The sequence below is a fragment of the Cylas formicarius genome, unplaced genomic scaffold, assembly GCF_029955315.1.
Source record: "Cylas formicarius isolate icCylForm1 unplaced genomic scaffold, icCylForm1.1 PGA_scaffold_10__41_contigs__length_53128322, whole genome shotgun sequence".
NCBI classification, from domain to species: domain Eukaryota; kingdom Metazoa; phylum Arthropoda; class Insecta; order Coleoptera; family Brentidae; genus Cylas; species Cylas formicarius.
This window is the reverse complement of record NW_026844214.1, coordinates 25,310,394-25,335,836: the sequence shown is the minus strand read 5'-3', so window position 1 is coordinate 25,335,836 and position 25,443 is coordinate 25,310,394. Positions and strand designations below refer to the sequence as shown.

At 32.4% G+C, this 25,443-nt stretch overlaps 1 protein-coding gene across 7 annotated transcripts in view; it reads left to right on the top strand.

Annotated features, from left to right (window-relative positions):
- LOC132708011 (MATH and LRR domain-containing protein PFE0570w-like) overlaps nt 1-14,589 on the top strand; it is a 33,253-nt gene extending 18,664 nt beyond the window's left edge. For 4 of the 7 annotated variants that reach the window (XM_060680085.1, XM_060680084.1, XM_060680083.1 and 1 more), the window contains 2 exons: nt 78-349; nt 11,140-14,589. In XM_060680085.1, coding sequence (XP_060536068.1) covers nt 78-349; nt 11,140-11,319 — 452 coding nt within the window. In that variant the 3' untranslated portion in view covers nt 11,320-14,589. Of the gene's footprint in view, nt 1-77; nt 350-11,139 lie in introns of those variants that run through there. The other 3 variants (XM_060680082.1, XM_060680087.1, XM_060680086.1) reach the window with 3 other exon arrangements.
- Nucleotides 14,590-25,443: the final 10,854 nt, after the last annotated feature.

Below are 25,443 nucleotides of genomic sequence, written 5' to 3'. Positions count from 1 at the left end.
TGCGGCTGCTAGTTTAACTTTTAATTTTAGCCCATTTCGGTCGCTCAATAAACAACGTGTTGCTGTCCGATTTGCAGCAGATGATGCGGCCGTGACGTCTCCTCGGAACGGGCGCGAATCTGCGACGACGCAGGCGTCAAATGAAGCGAGGCCCGCGACGCCGATCGAGAACGGTCTGCTTCAGTCGTACCCACCAAACATGGGAGATAAGCAGGATCACGGTGGCGAAGGAGGTAACACTGTCCGTAATGGCGAAATCGGGGGCGATAACGACGTGGAGGTGGAGGCAGCAACCAAGATCCAAGCCGGCTTCAGAGGCTTCCAAGTCCGGAAACAATTGAAGCAGAAGGTAAATACTGTCGATCAAATTATGACTGGGGCAGTTAGGAGCGTGTTTGTATTTTCATTAGCCGCGAAACGCGGCCTAGTAGCTCGACGATTTATTGTTTTGTTTGGGAAACACGATTTTTTTACATCGTTCGGCACGCTGGTTCGCTCTAATGGACGCATGTAGCCAAAATCTTTATTTTTACATACGATAATTTTAATTGTTGGAATTAAGAAATTTTTTAAAGATATTTCGAAGTTAATATCTTTGTTACTAGTGTTGGGATGTATCTTTATTATTTTCACATTAAGCGCAATCATAGGTTTAAACAATAATTTTATTCGCTAATTTATTAAAAAAAAACGAATTTTTTAAACTTAAAACTAAGAAATGTAGTTTTACTCAACTTTTTCTGTTACCATAAACGGTTAATTTTTCAAATAAACTTTCACAGTCGAACTTGCTAACGTTTCACCAATCATCCTGTTGGCTTCTTCAGAGCTTAACTGAAGCATTTTACCCCGTACCTGCTTATATATTGTTTGGGGGGGGGGGGGGGGGGGAGCTAAATGAGGGGCATAAAAACCGTCTCAGATGATTCCCATATTGGTGACAGGTAAAGACCTGATTAAGATTATTAGGTTGCTTATTGATTTCTATAGACTCTCGGATTTTTCGTTGGAAGAAGAATTCTTCTACCAACGAAAAATTGAGAGGACATCAAGCACAAAAGCAGAAAGCTAGAAGATCACCGACTAAAACTGGTAAGATTACTCTGTACACTGGTCTTTTTGTTACTTAATAGAGACTATCACGTTATCCCCAATTTTCTTAAAATATTCAATCATGTCAAAACTTCATACTTCGAGAAAGAATTCACCATACCCGTAAGGAAATAGGCCAAATCAATCAGGCTCTTCTGTCTCTACATCTTGAAATTGCTTCCATCTTATCCTCATCCGAGTTCGGTATCTTTTCAAACATGATTCATGACAAAGTTATAAATCTTCGTTTATCTTCTACCCAAAATCACATTCATAAATTTGAAAAACTAACGCCAGTGAAACCATCAAACTCTTCTCAACTACCAAACACTGTGATAAGTGGGTCATCGCACCAACTTTCGGAAACGAAAAAATCAGTCCTTTTAAAAGGTTCCAACTTTGCCCGTGCCCCACGTATAATCTCAAAAAAGGAAATCATTTGAAATGTAGAGTCTATCCTAAACAAACTGCCATCTCAAACAGCTAATGAAATTCGATTTAAAAAAAAAAGCAGGTAAAGGAAATGCTACGGTGGTCATGAACACAAATGAACATCAGGAAAATATTCAAGATATTATTATAGACCGATCATAGCGTCAAATAAAAAATATCCTACGTCATCTATGGAACGCAACCTTAAATCTGTCATTAGGCCTCTTCTCTATCAGACTCTGTGGAAAAGCCAGTCATCCCTAAAATTCCTCGTCTCTACGGACTTCCAAAGAGTCACGAACCAGGATTACCCCTTCGATCTATTATCAGCACCATTGGTTCTCCACAAAATGTCTAGCAAGCAAGACATTCTGGTTAGTTTCGACGTAGAATCCCTCTTTACTAAAGTCTCTATTCCTGAAACTCTCAACATCATTTCAGATATATTAAAATCCGAGAATCTGGAACCAAACCTTCTCACCTTAATTGAAAAATGCTTGTCTGGAACATATTCTTCACTATCACCAGTAATCGCGAATATGTTTATGAAAACCTTTGAGAAGAAAGCTCTCGACACCTTTCATCTAAAACCAAAATCCCTGGTAGATTTCTTAGATATTCTTATCAACAGAAAATCAGACCTAACATTGGGTCATTGTGTTTACAGAAAACCTACGGACACAGACACATCGGGTATCAACTCTCTTGTTTACAGAGCCTCTGCTCTTCTATCTCATAATTTCCACATTAAAGATTCCATCACAAAATACATTTCACCACAACCTTCCGATAGCAATGAAGCAGAAAGCAATCCCACCCTTGCGAATGTTGTACTTTTTTACATTCAAAGCATCGCTGACCACATATCAAAAGTTCTAAAGAAATATAACATCACAACTAGACTTGCCAGTTGTCCAAAAATCTGTCAACATCTTCGATCCGTCAAAGACAAAATTCCAGTTGAGATGCCAGTAGTTTACAGCCTTCCATGCATATGCGGCAAAAAATATCAACTAGATCAAAGAACATTAAAGAGCATTAAGACTAAGACAAATAAACTCATCAGCAGTTGACGAACACCAACTATCGCAACCGCAACAACTATCTTGAGATCATTTCCAAATTTTGAAATTGACTGATTAATATTAAAATTTGGCCTAAAGTTAATGCAGACGGTTATATTATGGGAATATGATCTTTAAAACGATTCTTTACGATAACAGGGTATTAAAAGGTAAAGGTTTTTTTGTTTTGTGTTAAAATAGAGAGAATCCATTCGCAATTTGCATCCAAAGTACATATTCAGTCAACGTGACGCAGCAAGGTACGGGGAGATGTGATCTCTCCTCTTTACTTCATAAATTAGGCTTAGGTGCGAGTTCTGAACCTTCTGGACACGGTAACGATTGGCAGCATCCAAATATGGTCTGTACACAGCACTGCAGTGGTTAAACTCTAAGAGGACAAGTGATTGACACAACAGTTTACGAATTCGCTGACAAAGACCTATTACCATACATTAATTTGAAATTCGCAACCCTTAGTTTATTGGTAACTTGTCCTCTGAACCGCAACAGTGAATCAAGAGTGCGACCCAAGCTATTAAGTTGAATTGTTATGCTATGGTATATGGGTTTCATTTCATTGTCATTTCCAAAGAGTGTTTAGATGATTTTGTCTGTGATGTTAAAAATATTTGATAAATTAGTATTAATGATGTCCTTAGGGAGCATGAAATTCCAATATTTATATAAGATATTTAGCTTCTGCTCAATATCATATAAATAAAGTATGAAGATTAGTATTTTTTAATGATCTCTTGTACGTATTATACAGATCCAAGACCTGTGTTTAAATTAAGCATAGTGATATTGAAATTATCAAAGCATATTATGTTATGTTGAAGTATATATTAAAAAAAAGATTCTTCAAGTGTATTAAAAAATGTTGATATGTTACTATTGGTTGGTCTATATACAGTAACGCCTATCGGAATAACTACCACCTGATCAACCCAATCACTTAGACACCAACGATGTCGTAATTGTTGCTCAATAATTGGTTTAGAAATGGGTCAAAATATCTAGAGGTTATAAAAAAAGGAAGGGAAGGTTAGAAGGAAGCAAGTAGTTATAAAGCCAAAAGTAGTGAAAACTACGAGGATACCAAAGGCAATAAAGTAGATGCTGTATGACACCGAGAGTTAAATTCAAATTTGTTATTATACAGACAGATAGATACCACAATGTATGACATATTTATATCAATAAGCCGCTGTATTACAAAATACAAAAACAATTTTTTGAAAAAGTAAATTACAGTCGGCTCATTTCCGAGAGGAATGATTGTTAACGAACATTTTTAAACTGGCAAATGTGAAGTTATCGTTACTTGATGACAATAAAAATGAAAAAAAAAAAAATAAAGAAACAAATTACATTAAATAAGTTGTTATGCGAAAATAATCCGTGTGAAGTTAGAAAAGAAGCAGACTCGAACAATTAAGGGATGTAAAAATAAATTAGCTGCTATGCGAGGGGACTATTAGTCTAAAATATAAAACATCTTTATTTTACTACATTCACCTATTCCTTAATTTCATATATGTCGTCTTCAGCCTCAACACGATACACTTTGTTACGGGATTTAATGTAAATATATCCGTTAAGACACACACATTCTTGTTCGAAAACTTTTGCATCACTCTAAATTGGTGCAGCCACGGTTGAGTTAGATCTTCTTTAATGCTTTCGGATGTTTTAAGACCATTCCTCGAGCGTCAGCACTTACCATATAGCCGCCGGTTTGTTTACTATTGGATTTTTTGCTCCTACTCTATACAAATTTTTTAAATCCTTATTGTTCACAGTAATGTTCATTTTTTCTTGGAATACTTTGTACCCGGTATGTAAATTATTGTCATACTTTTCGAACCGAACGCCGAAGACACGAATCTATCGTCATTGTTGCAGATCTTTATTTGGACATGTCGCTTTCGAACTTTTCAATTTTTGAAACAAACCCATCTCAAACGGAAGAAAAAAAAAGTTCCAAGCACACGTTCACCAGTGTTTCAAAAGTACTACAGATTTTAGCACTAAAATGAAACTTTTTCTCTATAAATTGTAAAAAAATTTGGGACACACAGCACCCGATACTTTCTCCTCTAGCGCCATCTACTCGACTGTTTTATGTTTGATTTTATTTTATTTTTATATTTTTTCGCTTTACGATAGACCAATTTTTTAAGTTAAGTGCAGTTTCTTCTGATAAAATTTTAAGTCAAAATGGTGTTTTTAGTCTTAAGTTTAAAACACCTTGTTGAAAAAGTACGCTAAAGAACCGTCTCCAAACATGATTTTTGTTTAAAAATCGACGCTTTAGAGAGATGGTCGTAATAAGAATTATGTTGCCCGCGCTTTACAAATGCCGCGATAAGATGTGGGTATCATTAAGGGATCGAAGAGCTACTACCAGTTGAATAAAACATTACTTACAACAGGCACTTTGAAAAAAACGATAAAGAAATAACCACAAGAAGACCATCGATCGACTATCTTGTAGCCCATACCTCAATCCATTTGAAAATTTTTGGGATGCATTAAGAAAACGCTTTCGCTGCTGTCCCAAAAAGCCTACAACTTTAAGACAGCTCAGGTTAGCATTAAATGAAAAATATGATCTCTTTCTCAAGAAGAAATAATTAATTGGACTGATTCGATGCCATGAAGAATACAAGCTATCATTGCGGCTAGAGGTAGACACATCCGTTATTTACTTTCGTTTTAATTTTTAGTGTTCTAATGGCAACTTTAAATGTTTGAAGTAAAAAATATTTTCTAATGCAACGTTTCATTTAATAATGCGTAGCTTGTAAAAGAAAGAAGATAGACCGATCATTTAAAAAAAAACAAGCTCCTAGGAACACATCCAGCAAACCACGGTTTGAACAAGCTTCCTTTGCGTACGTTTTCCACAGGGTCTTTTAAACTCAATATTAAAAACATAATTTTGACTTTTCCTGGTATATAAACATTAAAGCAACCAAAATTTTATCAAAAAGAATTGCATCGCAATCTTAAAGTATTGATCAACGAATAAATCATTCTAATAAAGTCAAAAATAAAAAGTCATATTAAAATTATTAAAAAAAAATTAGGTGCCGTTTTTTTTGTGGATGAGTGTATAATAATAATTATACATGATTATAATTATAGAGATTGGCAGATTATTGAGATATAAGTAAATGTAATGACAAAAGATAAATTGTAATAAATATTATTATTTAAAAACAAATCTACTAATTAAAATACAACCCCATTTATAAATTTTTGTCATCACTAGTCGTTAGAGTCCAGAAAAATAATAAGGGGCTATACAGTGTTGGAGTTTTTTCTTTCAAAGTGTTCGACAAATTCTTTTTGCTCATGGGTGGAATGAGATCATCCTTTTTCATTCTTTTCATTTCTTTTTTTAAGTAAAACGAGTGTGTTATTCTTTCTGGTTGCATTTATTACAGTTTCTAAGATTCCTGTACTTCTCCTTGGTGACCTGGGCCGCGTTTATCAATCAATCGGTATATTGTTGAAATAACCAAAACTCACCAACTTCAGTCGTATTCGGACACATTTAAAGTATTTTTGCTATTCTGAATGTTGAGTATTGGTGTGAGAGATGCGAACATATTGAGAATAATAATTTTCTCATTTTTATAAAGCGCAGTTTTACTAACCAGTTTCTCAGAACCAAATTCATGAACGCTCGCAATTTTCAATAACGAACTTTTCCAACAACTACCGGAAAGTAAGTATAATTCTAATTTAAAACACTAGCGGACCGGTAGGCAATCATTGTAGGTGAAATACTACAATTCAGTAATAATTTATAACTCTTTCGCGTTATGAAATAGAGCTTAATCTTGATATTGTCCACCTCGATATGATTTTATTTCAGCAATTGTTTCTTAAATCTTCAGATTTATAAATATACCGTATATACTATTTTTTTGACATCTTAGTTCTAGGATTGCAGTGAAGAAAATCACAATTTTTCTTAGTGGCACGCTTCGTGTTTTAATGCACTTCATTAAGCTTTAAGGTGGCTGAAAATGCAAAATCATTTAACTAACCTAACCAAAACGTTTTTAGTGAAATAATTGCTGGTAATTTGTTGAATACGTCAATGATACTAACGCATTATAAAACACATAAACGCGGAAAAAATAAATAAATGAATACTTCATGTCGTAGTCAATTACTGACCATTTGAAATTGATTAATATAAATTTCTGGCTCTAATTTTTTCAAAACCACTTTATTAGTTTAGCTTTTTTTTAAATAACACATTTGAACAATAATTCGAGCATAGGATAATTCCTAACAATTGCGTGTGATACTTTTCCACAAAATACACTTTCAACTCAAAAAAAGAAGAAAAGGCGATATAATTTTTGTTTATCAATTAGCATTACAATAAGGAACCCTTTATGACTGCTAAGTGCAACTCGCAGCGTGTTGCATATTAATCGCCACAAGATTTTATGATGTAGCAGTAGCGGTGTCTGAAATCCTGGTAGCAACCGAAGCACTATCTCTTGATTTTCAAATTGATGTTTTGTTGATCTCTTTGTTAATTTGAGGGAGTTAACAATAAAAAATCGAAAATTTACATGAAGTTCTCAAACACATTTCCATTATTTTTTATACATAGTTGTGACCTTATTCTAATTCGCCCTATTAACTCTTCTGGATAATATATTTTATGGCATGAATAGAATTACAATAGAGATCATAATCTAGTGGGTTTAAGTCAGGTGACCAAGCTCGCGAATTTACTGGGTCACTCGATCTATCCACTTGTTTTCAAAATTTTCATCTAACCAGTTTCTGACACCTTACCGTATAGGAATATTCACTAACAATTATGCCGGATCATTGGGAAATTTCAATTTATTCAATTATTTAACGTATTACCATTGATACCTGCCCAAATATTGAAAGAACACCTTTGTTGAAACTTAGTTCTTCGAGGCCTATGTCAGGGCTGTGATGAATAAGTGAGATTGAACAAACTAAACAGTGTATTTTTCTCGAAAAAGAATTATCGATATCAATTAAATGTAGTGTTTTCGCATAACAGATGACTTTTCCATTGCGCTCCACTCGTGCCAAATAAACCCGTGATCCAAATGCTGTTTACCATGATGCATGAAATCTGAATTGCCTTTTTGTTAAAATGATTCTTCATCTTTAAGTGCCTATCGGTTTCGCATGGGGCTTTCGAAATCATGGCTATTCGCACTTTTTCCACTGCCATACAAATGAATGGAACTCTTACCAGATCAGGTTGTTTTATTGACCGTGAATATAAAACAAACTTATTAAATTATTGTTTTAAATGTGAATTCACATTTACCATATCAAAAGTACTTAAAAAAAGCGATCTCATGGAACTGTCAAAATAAATCGTCGTAGCTACTAAGCCCAGAATATTGCAAAATGTGAAAAACTTAAGGGGTTGATTCCATGTTTGGCGTTGGGTCAAAAGTCAACCACCGCGCTACAAACATGGCGGAATAATAAAGTTTTTATTTTTTATCAAATTAAAAAACAATAAAATATTACGGAAGTATTCCTCTTATAAAAATACATTTTCTGCATTTTTTTTTGTTTCTTTTAATAAATCAGTTGTTTAAAAAATGACTTCACAAAATTCAAACTTTTTAATTTAATTTGGAAAAGGTTTGAATTGCATTCCTTGAGAAACTGGCTTGGCGCGAAAAGAGAATTTTTGAACAAAAAAAGAATCATCGGTATTCATTCTCCGAAACCATTGGGAAAATATCATGTATATATATATATATATATATATATATATATATATATATATATATATATATATATATATATATATATATATATATATATATATATATATATATATATATATATATATATATATATATATATATATACATGATATTTTCCCAATGGTTTCCGAGAATGAATACCGATGATTCTTTTTTTGTTCAAAAATTCTCTTTTCGCGCCAAGCCAGTTTCTCAAGGAATGCAATTCAAACCTTTTCCAAATTAAATTAAAAAGTTTGAATTTTGTGAAGTCATTTTTTAAACAACTAGATATAATACGTTACCGCAAAAACGTTGCACAATTAAGCCGAGTAAATGAAAAATGTTTAAAATATCTCTCTGTTGTTTAATCAAAATTAGGTGTTGTTTATTTTTACAACGCAATTACTAAATTGAGGCGAAGAGATTTAGTGCCAGGCGCGCAGTAAATAAATTTGTTTAATATACGTCGTCTCCGGTTCCACCCGTGTTAATGTATTTTCAGTGAGATTTGTTAAAACACCTGAAACGAAAAAGAAATTCACTGTTCTTAAGAACCTTACATGTTACATTTTATTTCTAGTTCATACAGGGTGTTTAAAAAAAATGGGAAAACTTAAGGGTGTAAGTAAGTATAGTCAGTGAACAACACGGCCTTAAGATTAACACAAACAAAACAAAAGTGATGGTTATTTCTAAAAATAAAATTATTAACAACAATACTAAGAGGTTCTGTCAACAATAAACAAAGAGTTGGAAATTCTTGACACAATTAAGAGGGAGGAAACATTGGAATTTCTTTGTCACATTTCCCGCAACGAAAAATATAGCATACCATTTTACAACTAATAATGTAAAATTGTGGGACGGAGCAGCATAGGAAGACGTCAGATTTCCTGGTTGAGGAACCCTCTCTTTCATAAAAATTCATAAATTGACCCAAACCCGGCTGGTACTACTTGCACTCGGTAAACATAAAGAAATTTGCAATGGTAAACTGAATCAAATATTCGTTGGGTCACTCTGTAGTTTTTTTGCATACCTAATGAGGTTTTTATACTCTACACCTTGCTGAAATAAACTGCAAATTACGAAACGATTACGTATTGCACGGGTTACAACTTTTTCGATCTTTGTCATATCAGCTTAATCCAAACAATACACGCGCTCACGAACTAGGCAATTAATGTTTATTATCGGGATATTAAAGTTTTGTTGCGACTATAACAAAGTGAGTATATTATTAACTGGAAATGGTGTCAAGGTTTCCGGTAGAACAAATAAATTAAAATGGCGTTAAGCAAATTAGGTGCCAGTTGGTATTCTCGACACTTGCATGTATTTTTGTTAAAAACACTTGATACATCTTTCTCTTAATCTGACTGCCAAACTAAATGTTAAAAAGCTACTTACAATCTGTCGCTCAACCTTCGTTAAGCCGAAATCACTCTCAGAAATTCAAAACATTTAAATTACTTAAACTTAAACAATATGTAATGAAAGCGGCTTGACGTGGTTAAAAATTTAGTGGTCATTCTCGACTCTTGAACTGTTTGAGTCTCCTATAGAAGCTATCATTGGGAAAGCCTTGTGTAGATTATGATTTATTCTGAAAACTACTGAAGGCTTTAAGAACCCAGCTTCTTTAATTACATTATATTGCAGTATGGTAAGAAGTGTTTTGAAGTACTCGGCAACAATTTGGAGTCCTATGTTACTGGCAACTACTGATGGGTCTATTTGTCGTACTCTTAAGGCTCTTTTATGTTTTTTTGGCTTAGTTGATATTTCTGTTCTCTAATATATTCTTTGCCGCATGTGCATCCGAGACATTGTTCATTTTCGTCCTTTAGCTTCGCCCCTTCAAACGGTAAATAGGCAGGTGCAGAGAAGAATGCAAACCAGTTTCAATTAAGCTCTGTAAATAGTATTGAAATATTATCATTCTGTATGCAAAATCTCCAGGATTTCATCTACGAGGCTTTTAGAAATTACATAAAACCCTTCGGGCCCAGAAAACCTCCATATGGTTATTGGGTTAACTACTACTAGATGATAATTTGAACGCCGAGGATTGCTGGGAGAGGAACGGTCACAAAATAATCTAGATCCACATCAGCTGATCACTGCCCCAGTACTTTGCCCAACTTAACCATTTCAAAATCAATAATGGCAGAACGCACTACTGCATCCATAACTTTTGAATAATTGACAGCCCCCACTTTCATACTGCAGCCGAATACCCTCTAACGAAGGCAGAATATCCGATCTACTGCCTCCACGAAGCTGACCGAGGAGCTATAAAATCGAGAGCTGGAACTAGGGTTCGACTTTGAACTTACTTTTTTTACTTTTTTACTTATTTTTTGTCTTCATTGTGATCTAGTGTTGTGTGTTATACATACATACCTCATTCATTTGACTGTAAGTTTTGTCCTTTTGCTTTTATTCTTTGATTTGTGTGTTATTTTAGTGCAACCTTAGTTATTCAAGTTTCACTTAACTTGTAGCCATTGCATACAGGATGATTATATTTCAATATTATTTACAGATTCGCATTCTTCTCTGCACCTATATATATATATATATATATATATATATATATATATATATATATATATATATATATATATATATATATATATATATATATATATATATATATATATATATATATATATATATATATCATCTTTTTCCTAAAATGAGTTACTTTATCATTGTTCTGCTCCAAGCAGCAAGCAAGTGACATTTATTTTTGTTTGCAGAACGAAACCGCGGAGAAACAGGTTCAAAGGAAATCCCTAAAGAAGAAAGACTCGCTAAAGTCGAACTCCAAGCCAGACTCTAACCTGGAGGAGAAATCAGCAGTCAAAATTCAAGCGGGAGTTCGGGGATTTTTGGTTCGCAGGAGACAAAAGAAAGTCAATTCTTCGCCTTCAGCGTAATCGAATATTAAATAAAAATGCCATCCTTGTGTAGTATTGTTGGTGCGGGGCCAAATGTGTTAAATATTTTCGTGGTGGTTTTTTACCCTAAATCATTGCCACTATCAATAATTCAATTTTAAGTTACCCTTTGAAGAAAGGAGGTAAAAAAAATGTTTTTTCCAGTGTGTGTACGTAAATTATTGAGGATTCGTTTATTTTCCTTTCCGGCGCAATAAAATGCGTCTCTTTTTTATATCCCGCGTGCGGTTTTACACAGGAAATTATTTCAAGGCACGCTATTTACGAAAAATGTATTTACGGATTAGCCAAATTTTCCGTTGTCGTTTTATATAACGCATTTCTAACATTGCAGTGCAGTTAATTGGAAGATTAAAATAAACCTGCGCAGTTTGGTCTTAAGAATTTTCCTTTATTAGTTTTCACATTGCTAGAAATATAATTTGAAGCATTTTGTGGCCCAATATTTCGTTGTAGCACAGAAACAATCAGGTCACTTCGAACATAGTTAAAAAAAAATAAATACAGTGTGTTTCTAAAATAAATTTTATTCTGTTATATAAAAGTAGGGTTGAAAGGCTGCTACAAATATAGCGGAAAAATAATGTTTTAATTTTTTTGTCTCAAAAACGAAAAACATGGGTGGAGGAGATTGAATTATTCTCCTTATCTAAATTTAAAATTATGTTATTTAGAAACTTTTTTTTCTTCTGTAATTTTTTCATAAAACATTATTTTAGAAAAATAATTTTGTTTGGTGCTGTGAAACAGTTGTTTTTTGTACGAACATTTATCAATTACCTAAACTATAACCTAAAATATAATTTATAACTAAATATTTCTGAAACATTTAATAATAGATGCCTGCCTTGCATTTATGCTTCCAAGCAACTTCCGTTTGCACGGCCGTACATAAAATGCATATCTGCCATTTCTGCATTACAGTACTTCACCGTTATTGAATTAAAACTCTTATTATACATTGTTCATTAAATTAGTTGTATTTTCTATTCGAACTAATTGACCAATATCAAATAAAGCTATAATAAGCGCCTAAAGAAGTGACAGCAGCTCACTAGTTTTTTATCTAATAATTTTTTCATCTCATTGTGCGTTGCTTTAGATTTAATTTTTTTATTTGGAAACTGTAACTATTATGAAAAAATTGCAGAAGAAAAAATGTTTCCAAATAAAACATAAATTTATTACTAGTTAAAAAGGAAGATATGGGTAGTCTAATTCAATCCAACCAAGTGTGTTTTTATGATAGTAATACTTCCGTAATATTTTATTGTTTTTTCTACTTTCGTTTTTAAGATGAAAATAAAAATATTATTTTTTCGCCATATTCGTGGTGCGATATCTCCCTAATTGTTGGCTTTTGACCCACCATTTATATAACAAATTGCGCTTAATTTTAAACAAGTTTTTCGCATTTGTTTTGAAACACATTAGGGAACATTTCTTATTAATGAGTTTTAGCAAATTTTGATTCTGAGGATACATCGAAAATAATAAATAAATCATTTTACCTCTTCGAATTGTAATAAAATTAATTAAACCTTATGTGGTTTTGTTGTTCTTTCTCTATTAGAATATTCAGCATACTTTTAATTTCTCGGTGCAGTGGCATATATTTGTTACCCTTGTAATGTTAACAAAAGAGAACGTAAGTGAGCAAGTACATCGATTAACATCTTGTTCATATAAGTAGTTTCATTCCTATCAGTTTAAATTAGTATACACTAAACAAAAGTTATGTCGGAAAAACCTGACCAGAAAGATAAGTTTGTCCTAAAATACGTGCATTTGTAGAAAAAAAAAAACAAACAATTTAACCTATTTTTTTAAATTCTTTATAAAATATGTCAGTTTATAAATCCTTTGAAGCACAACCAATCCCTGGATCAACATTTGATAAAACTGATTTATATCAAAAACAGATTTGATGTGGACTTTTGTGGTGAAACTGTAATAAAAAATATTCCTAGCTTATATGATTTTTGCCAATATATTAAACCCACATTTTATTGATTGAATTTGTTCGTAAAATATTCTACCAGCCAAAAATTTATTTTCCGGCAAATGCAATCCCGGATAGTGGCAAAAACGTATTTTCTCAGAGCATCAATTATCGTTAAACAAAAGTTTCTGTCAACTAACTGGAAAATGCTTTAAGTTAAAACGCAATAGGGCATTTAAAACGTATCGTTATAAGAACGTGAGCATTTATTGTTGTGTTGAATGGTTGCTCAGCAACATGATTTATAACTTTGCTTCTCCCAGTTGAACGATTGATTTTAAACTACCAAATCTAAACTAGTTAGTCGTAGTTCATGTAATATAGTTATATTTAGCGCATAGGTTGTAGCGTCCTTTATTAACTTCCAAGTTCATTATCACGCTTAGATATTAAAATATATATTTCTAGTAATTAATAAATAACATTTAGGTGGCTTTTATTTCATTTTTTCCATTAATTACCTAATATTTTAGATTTATGTATAATACCTCATTTTCAAGGCTGACGTTTCGGCTGCAGCTTATGAACTTGTGTTGTGATTTTTTTTATAGACAAATTCGCTCTGTAATACGCAGCGGCTCTGAAAATCTGCGATTATATCGGTGAAACAGAAACAATGAAAATGTATATTTTTTATATATATAGTTAACGACTAAAATATTGAACAAATTCATTTAAAAATCACAAAAGAAAAATGATGACATAAGTCCGTCATAATAATTTTTATGCATTTTTGCAGTAAACAGAAAATATACAAGGTCAAAAAGTAAACCAAAACTAACAAAGTTCCCTTTTTTTAAATAGAACACATTTTTTTGAATCCGTTTTTGAATTCGGTGTCAATTTTTACTCAAAATTCGTGTAGCATACCTTCGAAAATCGATTAAAAATAGAAACTTGTTATCGACATCTAAAAATGCGCAAAAAAAACGAGTATTTTTCTTGAAATCAAATATCCGATTTTTAAACGAAATTGTTACATATTTTGGCCGTGCACTGTATATGCTTCTATACTCAAACATTAGATAAGGATTCCAAAATAAAAGCAAGTAAACATGAAATGTTCAATCAATTGAATATAATATTTAGAAACTTTGACAGAATATTAATTAATAGTGTAAAAGTTCCCGGAAAGGTCATAATGGATGAAAAGGAATGTAGTAGTTCTAGTTTTGATAAATTTGATTATTTCTCCTTAACAATGTGGACAAATATAGAAAAATATTTTCATTAATTATAGATCAAAACTATTTTTATTACTCCCTTCTGTAAACTGCCTAATTATACACCGATCCAGCGTGCGGAAAGTGTCATTTGACTACGTCAGTTTCGTTTCCCACGGATTCGCGCCGCTTCGGAAATTAGTAGTGTGTGGGGGAGGGGGGATATCACGGTTTTGGCGGCAATGGGATGCTTTCGGAGACATTGAATTTTGACGTTGGTCAATTCTGAGGGTCATGTCAGTCAAAGCATTCGTGTTGTTTTGCATAAGTGTAATGGTCGTAGAAAAAGCATAGTATGAAACACGTTTGGTAAACTTCTGAAGTCACTCGCTTATTAAACACTCACTGCGCTGCGCTCCGCCCGTTACAAACTCGTCACTCAATTGCCGTTTACCACACTTTTTGCATAATATGCTATTACTGTACTATACTTTGTACAGCTGTTTTGTACACGTTTCTTTTGAATTATTCCACAAATAAAGTCCAATATTGTAAGATCTGCATCTCGCTGGGTAATGTCACGCGATTGTTGAACATTTCAACTCTTTTGACAATTTCATGGCTACCCAAGGAAAAAAAATTACAGAAACATTTATATTGGAATTCCTAATATTTAGGTATACGGACATGAATTGTAATTGTAATTGTTCTCCACATTAGTTGATAAAATATATTTTTTCATTTTTTGACATAATACCTACATCCTAGTTTTTAAGTGATGCCGTTCTTTTATTTCACCAATCGAAAAAGTGTTCGAAAGAAAAAATAAAATAGAAAAGTTGCTTAGTTTCATTTGGATTTTATAATTTTAATTTTTTTCATATATACAAGGCATCTCGATCATCAAATACCAGCTTTCTTATATTAAATTGAACACTCTGTATATTATTGCATTTTTTAGATTTTCAGGAAAACTCTAGATGTATTTCATGTATAATATTTAATTTTAAGTTGATGACATTTGCAAGCCCTAAACTAATAACAATTTTTATTTCCAGGGAGCCTTAATTATCTAATTTGTATACCTTTCTCGTGGAAAAGAGCTATTGTCATATATTGAGTGGATATTTTGGAAGTTTATTAATACAGGGTGAGCAAAAATGAAGTATAAAAAATAAATTAAGCATAAAAAACGTTTTTCAAATAGAAAACCCCAATTTTTATAATTTCCGATTTGAAATTAAAAATTAAAGTGACTGTATAGGATTGTCTATTGCGGAAATCATTGTCCCCTCTAGTTCTCAAAAAAGATAATTAGGATTAAAGTTCAATTTTCAAATTGTACTGTAACGCTGAAGATGGGGGTCATGTGACTTACTTTCGGAAATTTCTTTATTTGCTTTTAAATTGCTAATGTTGCACAACTATGCTCCCTCAAATCACGTTAAATTCTTCTAAAAATTGTTTTATCGGAAATGTCTCTTTGTGAATATTTTCGTCCTCTTGTGGTTAGTTTTGTTGTTTTTAGAATAATAATTACATAGTTTCAACCTTTCATGTTTTGAATTAGGGTTTTAATGGAAAAAATCAGATTAATTAAAACAAATAATCAATCACCGACTCGTGTCACACTAATAAGATGGTGTTTTGTAAAGTGACGATAAATTTCCTCAATAGACCATTTTCTACAAGGTAACCTTAATTTTTAATGCCAAATCCGATACAACATTAAGAATAGGAGGTTTCCATTTGAAAAATTTTTTTTAACCTTTTAGATATTTTAATTTTTTTGCTACATTTTTGCCCAGCCTGTATTAATTTACATCCAAAATATCCACTGAATATATGATAATAGCCCCCACCCAAAATTAAATACGAATAATTGTTAATTATTTTAGGGCCTGCAAACTTCATTTTTGACATAAATCCACCTGCTATAAATTACAAGAAAAATCACGATTTGAACGAATCTGCAGCAGTTTTACTGAATTTATAAAAAGGGAGAATTGATGTGGAACACCCTGATGAGGAACAGAATCGAAGAAAACAAAATTTTATACAAATTTGCTTTTCATATTTATTAAAGCTATTTTTATACAGTGGAAATAAATAATATACAGTAAGTATCACGTTTCGCTTGATTTAAATTTAGACAGTAGCGTAACCACAATACAGACTAATACAACAACCTAATGAAAAAAGCGATATTATAACAATATGGCAACCCAATAAATTCCGTTTCAAACAACATTTTTGTGAAATATATAATTGTCCGCCTTCGATTCCAACATCCCAACGTCTTTTAGTCGGTCATTTGTCTACTAAATGAATGCGAGAAAGTGTCGTTTTTTATCACAATCCTTGCGTAAATTAAATTGAGATCCTTCTCTACGATATAGGTCTTACTTAAGTAGAAAAAAAAATAATTGTCCGTGCGGTGAGCTATTATGAGGGGACGTCCGAAAACAGCCGTTTTCAGGACACATAGCGACAAAATATGAACAAAATGAAACACAGAGGGCGTTAAAAAAACATGGGCAACAGATGCGATTCGTAACGATGAGGTATCGAAATAAAAATCACAGAAAGGGCAGTTACGCCACCGTTAATACTGTTTTGTTCCGACGAGATCCGTTTGTTGTTTGTCCTAGCGTCCTTCGTTGTAGCATTGTAGCGTTTGTATCGAACAGCCGTGGCATCTCTCGTCCGGTTTACACATCATGCCCTCACCGCATACGCCCAGAATGTTAAGTCGCCCACCACATCTTTCGCCCGGGCCCTGAAACAAGGAAATGAATTTTAGAAAGGATCACCATTTCTCAATATTTACAGTATTTTATTTTATATTATACATGATATTTCTAAAAGGCGTATGATGATAACAAAATTACTGTCTTGGTTTTACTTGATTTGAGCAAAGCCCTTGATGATAAATCATAAAATCCTCATTTCAATTCTGCATCATAAGATTCATAATCCTTTTAAAATCATAAGAAATCAGAAAGTAATACTTAACGAATCAAGCTTTAGGCCTTTGATTGTTAGCGACGGGTGCCACTATTCTCGGCTGATATTAGGAGAGCAGCGTATTCATGCCTTGTTTAGTTAATATAGAGAAAGAGACAGATCGAATTCAAAAATTTCAATCTCCGGTCTTGGGCTGGTATATAGAGTTGGACGTAGAACTCATATTTCACCATATCTGATTAGGTCAGGCTGGTTGAATATGTTCAATCGATATAAACTTCACGCCCTACTTTATTGCAGAATCATTCAATATGCGACCCCGTTCTATCTGTACAACAAAATTAGATTTCCTGCTCTCCTCCTTACAGTGTCACGACATCGAAGAGAATATTTGTAAATGCCTTTGTCATACGAAATCGTAAATATGATTAATGAATATGTCTGCTAAATATACTTTTCTTGGACGCTATGGGCCCTGAAAAATAAATCGGAAAGATTTCATTTTCGTTTCTACTTAATTAAACCTTTACTTAGACACTTCTTTGACCGTAATTCTCTCTCGCTCCTACTCTCGTTAATTTAATGCTAAATTTTGTGATGTAACAGTACCTGGCTGTGCTAGATGTCTGATTTAATTCGGAATATAATTTTGTATTGTATGATTATTATTAACTTTCATCTTTCAAAAGTAAAATGGTTCTGGAAATATGAAAAAGGGGCAATAAGTAAATCACCAATAGTGTGGTTTATGATCTCAAAATGGAGTTATTAAAAGTAGGCAGGTAAGAAATTGTCAATATATATAATGTAAAAAAATCTTGAATAACAATACACCAAAGAATTTGGTAAATCTGGTTGTTAGTATAAATTAAAATAATACTTAAAGTAGGTATATACGGAATTTATATAAAGTTCTTTTTTTGTTTGTTTTTAAGTTACGATACATTTCAAATAAAGAAGTTTAGCAAAAAAATTAGTTAATTCGCATACTTAATACACTGTTTGGGTATAAGTAAACATTCCATAACTCTTTCTTGTCTCAAGTTTCCAATAAACAAAACTTTTTTAAATTACTGGTTTTCACATATAAATATACACCTTGTGATTTGGTAGACGTTTTTATTTTATTCAATTTTATTTCATATTCGAGTACTAAAACTGGCAAAATTTTCGCCTCAATATATTTTCATTAAATTTATTAAAAACTTCTCAGTTAAATTTTGGTGAGGTTAGGCTATGTTACGTCAAAAAGGGTTTTATCGTATTGTTAAAAAGCAGATCTGCTCTTGATATACTGGGAATGCAGATATCATAAGAAAAAAATATATATTTTTTTTTCTCTACAATTAAGGCAGAAATTTCGGATATATATACTTATATTTCTTGAAATTAGCTTTGAATTTATCTTGCATGCTCATAAACCTAATGCAGACATTCAATTAATCTTTCTCTCTTGATTTTTTGGGATACATATCAAATTTTTGACCAATTACCTTCGCACATATCCTCCTGTTACATGCGTCCCTCGCCTCTCCCCATATACAATAATCCTTTGGGTCTGCTTCGCATTCGGCAACACTTCCGCAAGGTTCGCAAGCCCATAAAGTAGCGGCCGATCTGCAACAGTAAGAACAATTCTAGAAAACCCAGTTTTCACACGAGCATAATTGCCTGTTCCGCCGAAGGGGGCGCTATTGGTATTGTCGTATAGAAATGTGCAATTGCAAATGGAGCTATTTTATGATTTAATATACTTTCTATTGTGAAGCGGGATGAGTGATTTGAGTGGAAGGAATTTGGCAAACGAGTATTCGTTTAGAAGAGGAAACGTTTGCCTATTAAAATAAAAAACAGGCATGCTAAATTGATTTTTGTTGTATTCGTTGGCGGGAATTAGTAAATATAGAGGACGCGAAATTTAAGCTAACAAAAAAAAGAAAAACCATTGGGGAGATATCAGGCTACAAATTATTTTATCTTAAAAACGAAAATTGATGGAACAGTAAAATATTATCGAAGTATTACTATTATAAAAACACTCTCTGCATATTTTTCTTTTTTTTTCAATAAAAGTGTGTTTATATAATAGTAATTTTATGGTAATATTTTATTGTATTCATGTCGCCTTTTATGAAGTCCAGTAATCGAATTTTTATGAAGTCTACGATGAGGATACGCTTGTATATAAAAACGACAAGCTTCCTAAAAATTTCATCTGTAATTTCTAATCTAATCTAGTCCGCTTCGCCATTATTGAATTAAAACTTTTATTAATGAAGATGAAATGAATTTCTCAAAGAAACTTCCACAGGCTACTGTAATATTATTTGCAAACTTTTGGATCCTTCCTGCGACAGTTGTTGGTGAGTTTCAGTTAAGGTCTGAAGAAGCCAACAGGATGATTGGCGGAACGTTAGCAAGTTCGACTCAACAACAACCGACACAGGAAGAATCTAGAAGTTTTGAGCAAACTTACTGAGCAATTTCAAGTAAAGCAATAATAAGAAACGTTTAAGAAGTGACCGCAGCCCACTAGATTTTTCTATATAATAAAAAGATATCTCGTTGTGCATTGCTATAGATTTTGTTTTTTTTTATTTGAAAATGTATTATAAAATAATTACAGTTTCAAAATAAAACAAAATATAAAGAATAAATTGAATATTGGAAAAGAAGAATAGAAGAGTGATAGAGATAGAGTCTAATTCACTCATTAAAAAAATGGAAAAATATGCAGAACATGTGTTTTTATAGTAGTAATACTTCCGCAATATTTTACTGTATCTATCTATTTTTGTTTTTAAAATAAAAAATAAAAATATTTTTGCGTCATGTTTGACGTTTCACACAACGTTTTTATAATAAAATATTTGAAACAAGGAATCCCTCTTAAGTTTTTCCTTTTGTTTTGAAACATTCTGTAGAACGTTTTTGATTTTACTAGGAAATTTATCTGTTAACGCATTATAGATAAAACTAAATTTTGTATTCCTAATAACCCTGTAAAATCGAGCATCCACCATTTTGTTGTGATAGTGATAAAAAATAAACAGTTTTTTTTTAAGTTGTTAGACATTTCTTGTTTGCAGTTTGTGTTACCAATGGAGGATTTCCCCCTATAAAATCAAAAATAAAATTAAAAATTGCAGTTCTCTCTCTTCTTTTGCATAAAATAAGATCATATTTACATCAATAAAGAATGCTTTCAACTACTACATTTTTCTTCTAAATTTGAATTTATTTCTAACAGATAACAATCAAACAAAATTCATCTCTATGATATCAAAGAGATATAATGAAAAAATGAACTATAGATTTATATTAAGATAGATTCAGCATAATATTTAGTTGTCAAAATTCTAGATAACAAAATAAAATGGTTTTCCTTATTAACATCAGTACGTTTTGCTTGTATTTATATGATGCCTATTTTGTAAAGTCTGAAAGATTACTTATCTGTTTGTTTCCTGTCTGTATAAAGATTCAGTCTAACGGTATTGGTTCCCAATAATAGTTTGCTTTGGCTGATAGGTACCCTCGAATATTCTAATCAAAATTTAATAACACTGATATAATTATCGAGATTAAACAAATCTTATCCCTTGAAAGCCTTTCGGATAGCTTATGCAAGCTTTTCTTATACGTTTTTGAAATTTAGTCCACAACAGTTTACCATGAGGCCGGAGGAAAATTTTCAACTCGACAGCCAAATACGAAAAGCAAATTTAATGAGAAAGTTTCCACCAAATGAATTTGTTTTTAATTGATTTACAATAATAAATAGTTTGATAGCTTGTGCTTAGAATTTAATTTTATTAATAACACACCATTGGAGGGAAGTTTGGTATATAAAAGTTGGATTAAAAGCCAACCATCAGGAAGAATCGCGCTGCAAATATGACGGAAAAATAGCATTTTTTTTTAAAAGAAAATAAAATAGAACAATAAAATATTACGGAATTATTACTCTTATGAAAACATACTTTTTGCATTTTATTTAATCGAGTGGAGATTACTGAATTAGACTACCCCTTATTCTTAATTAAATTTAAGTGACGTATATATTTTAAATTTTATGTTTTATTTAGCATAACTATCGATCCTTATTAATGCTTTATTTAATCCAAAATATATCTAATCATTTAGTTGTTCCATGATTACAGTTTTAATTCAATAATGGTGAATTACAGAAATGCGGAAATGCAGAAATGGCAGAAATTGCAAGCTAGTCGTCCTTATACACAAGCAGCTTACCTCAACATAGCAAGCAAGCAAGAACAGAATGTCGGTAATTATTTGGCAAACTTTTGCCGTCAGTTGTATAGAAAACAAATTCATAGAAAGAATTCCTAAAACGACAAATCTAAATAAATCATAACTAATGAACAATATAATGTACAAACAATAATAACCTTAATTAATTAAGTCAAATCTGGACTATTTAAGATAATTGGTAACAGGCGCAAAAGTGTGCGGTGGAGCACCGTTCTGTTGCCAAATGATGATGCTAAATTGCCTTAAGGGAATATCGTCCAGAACATTCTCTATTTCATTTTGCAACAAAATTTCGGTACCAATCAATCTCTTGTTAAATGATTCTGGATAGCTCAGAGATGAATGTTTTACCTGTTAAATACTCAGGTAGTTGTAGGTGGCCTCATCAGTCCACAAAATCTTTTTAATAATATCAGGATCTTCTTAAAACCATACCTTCATATCTTCGCAAAACAGCAAGTTTCTAATCTTACGTTTATCTGTTAATTCTCGAACGGGTAAAATTTCATAAGGTGGGATCCGTATTTCTTAAGAGTTGAATAATTTTTTTTGACTGTCCACAATAATTTCTAGCAGGTTCAGTGGACGTTCCAGGATTTTGTATAAATTAATACAAAACCCTACTTTTTTTTAAAAGTAAATAAATATTGTTCACATCTTCATCCTTATCCGCAGTTTTCTATTTAAAGATTTTCTTTTCCTGAAGTTGTTTTCTCTATATCTGTCTTGACGACAGCTGTTTGCCGAATAATTCCCTGTATTCTCTTCTTGCTTTAGATTATTTTTTATAAAATATACGAATAATGTTCATTAATTATTCATTCACGACAAAACGAAAAAGTCATTTTTTTATCATTTTTTGTTTTGTTAGTATCAATTTCCAAAAGTTAAGATGAAACCTTCATATAAAAACCTTTTTTCTATCTCTTCAAATAACACAATTAATAGGGATGGCGAATTATTACATTTATTCACACTGTGGTGGAATATGCAAGTCTTTTTTTTATGGAGTAGTTGTAGGTAATATACAAAAAAATCGAGAAAAAAAATCTTACGTATTGCTGCTTTTAAATGGAAAATTCAAAAAAATATATTTAAAGAACTATAATAATGTTCATTGCTTCTTGGCACTAACTTTTTTTTTTAATTTTAATGGTACCGGACACTCGTAGGTAATTAAGACATACTTACCGGACGTATTTTGTTTGGAGAAGAACTAGTAGAGCCAAAAGGAAGAAACAGGTACGGTGCATAGTAAGCCGTTATATCTAAGTCGTGTATGAAACTCTTTCTGTAATAAAGAAAGTACAGTACAAAAGTGAAAAAATTTAGTAGTTTAGTTTTCCATTTGAAAACTCTCTTATATGATTCGGCTCATCGAAGTCGCAATTTTGGCTACATTCAGTTTCAATGTCATACGTCATATACGGACGGCATCAAGAATTGTCTGTTATTAAGATAGCTCATAAACAGTAAGGGATAGAAAAACCAAAAGAAGACTCTCAGTCTTCTCCACCCATCTGTAAAACGCTGTATTACAAACCTGTTGTTAATCGAGATATGTTTCGAAATTATAGAATTTCATCCTCAATCACTAAAATTGATGTGCAACCAGGAACATTGGTATTGTATTGGTATTGGTATTAAAAGGGGGCGCCCTCGCGGGCGTCCAAGCACTTAGGCCACCAGATGGGCCCGTTGTGCCCGCAGGCCGCTCTAGAGGGCGTCCAGAATGCCGCCCCTCCTATAGAAGGTCAGCAACTCCTTTAGCCCAATACCGTGCACTGAGTCCGGATCGATCAGGGCCGTTAAGAAAGACTTGCCCATGCCAAGGCAGGGCACTCGGTGAGCAGATGATACGGGGTCTCCTCCCCTTCCATGCACCACCTACACTCCGGGTCGTCTCCAATGCCTAGCAAGCAAAGATGCCTCCTAAGCCTGCAATGTCCTGTGTAGGCCCCTGTTAGTGCTCTACACTCCCTTCAAGCAGGAACATACAAAATGGTTCAATATGAAATTTAAACTCACCACTGCAGCAAAACTAACGGTTTATAAGTCGAAAGTAAATTAGATAAAACTCATAAGGTTTTTAAAAGCAATTCGTATGGTCAAACTTTCATCTCAGTCATGAAAAAAAAAACAATTCTCTTTTACATTAAAACTAGAAGGATCCTCGGACATTTAACGAATAGCACGTGGACAGACTTTCAAAATTGAAGACAGATTTATCAATGATTTATCAATTGATTTTTTAATAATAAATTTACACAAGTGCACAAATCGCTTCAACTTACTCAAGTTGTATTTTATGATTAAAAGAATAAAGTGGATCGAAAGATCCTTACGACATTGTTGAGTTTAAAGAAGCCAAAGGGGCTCTAAGCTTTTAAGTGCTTAGCTTATCGAGCTCCTTTGGCGGCTTTCCGTAAATTAAACATTATTATAAGGGTTTTTGATTTTTATTTCCTTTTAACCCTTAGTTCTGCTGCAGTGGTGAGTTTAATTTTAATATTGAACCATTTGTAGTAACTATATATGTAATTCTTTATTTTGGAAACACGTCTCGATAAACCATTTCGTAATATATACTTTTAGAAGTTACAAGAAACTGAGAGTTTCATTTTGGTTTTCCCCTAAGCTCCACTGTGTGAAAATGTTTCAAAAATTCGCGTTCGCCTCGGTTTCTTTGCGAAAAATGAAAAGAGTTTGGAAAAAACTTTTAGCATAGTATTATATCATACATTACATTATGTCTGACGGCTTCTGAGAAATTAAGAGTGTAATTTAAAAACTGTTTACACCATGTAACACATAACGAGTTGCTCATAATCAAATTTATTGCTTAGCTGATTAAAGTTCACCACCACACAAAAGTTTTACTATTATATAGAGTAGTCAAAAAAGTTTCCTCAAAGTTTGGCACACATTTCATAAAACAACTTAATAATATGTAACGTGTGTGTTTTATATTCTACTTATGACCAATTTCTTTACCTAAAAAAAAGTTCTCACTGTAGCCTACTATTTTCATTATCAATGTTTTAAAGTAGTTTAAAATTGCGAAAGGTTGTTACATTTTAATTCGCTAACAGGTGAGTGTGAATTAAACTGTTCATTAGCGTCAAGAGTCCCAAAAGGTCATCATAATAAGCGTTCATCCGAAAAGTTGTGAATTTTGAAGTTAGAAATACAGCAACGAATGGTCTGTTAAGGTGTGGGGTGGAATAATTGAAACTTGGAAGCATTTGGGTCTTTCTCGGCAAAATTTATTAGTTAAATTTTAAAAAAGAAAACCTCTAAACCGACATGTTCCGATAATTACAACTTTTCGTCTAGTCTACTTTCGTCCACAAAATAAAGAAATATTTTAAAATAGAAAAACCTTACTGGCCTAAATTATCCATTATTAGGTATAGAAGAAGTTTCCTACAATTCTTTTTTTTTCGTCTACATATCTAAATTTTCTTTTTTATAATATAAATAATAGGTCAACTGATAGATTTTCTGGAGAAAGACCTTTTTCGTTTCTTAAATTAAATACAATCAAACATTACTACACAATGCAACATTCAGGTGTAAAAATTTTCTCATATTTAGTACGTTTGATAAAGGTTGAAATTTTAGTCATTATTAATTAAATGGTTGTTTCATGACCATAAATTTAAAACACCCTGTGGCATAATTACGTTCCAAACT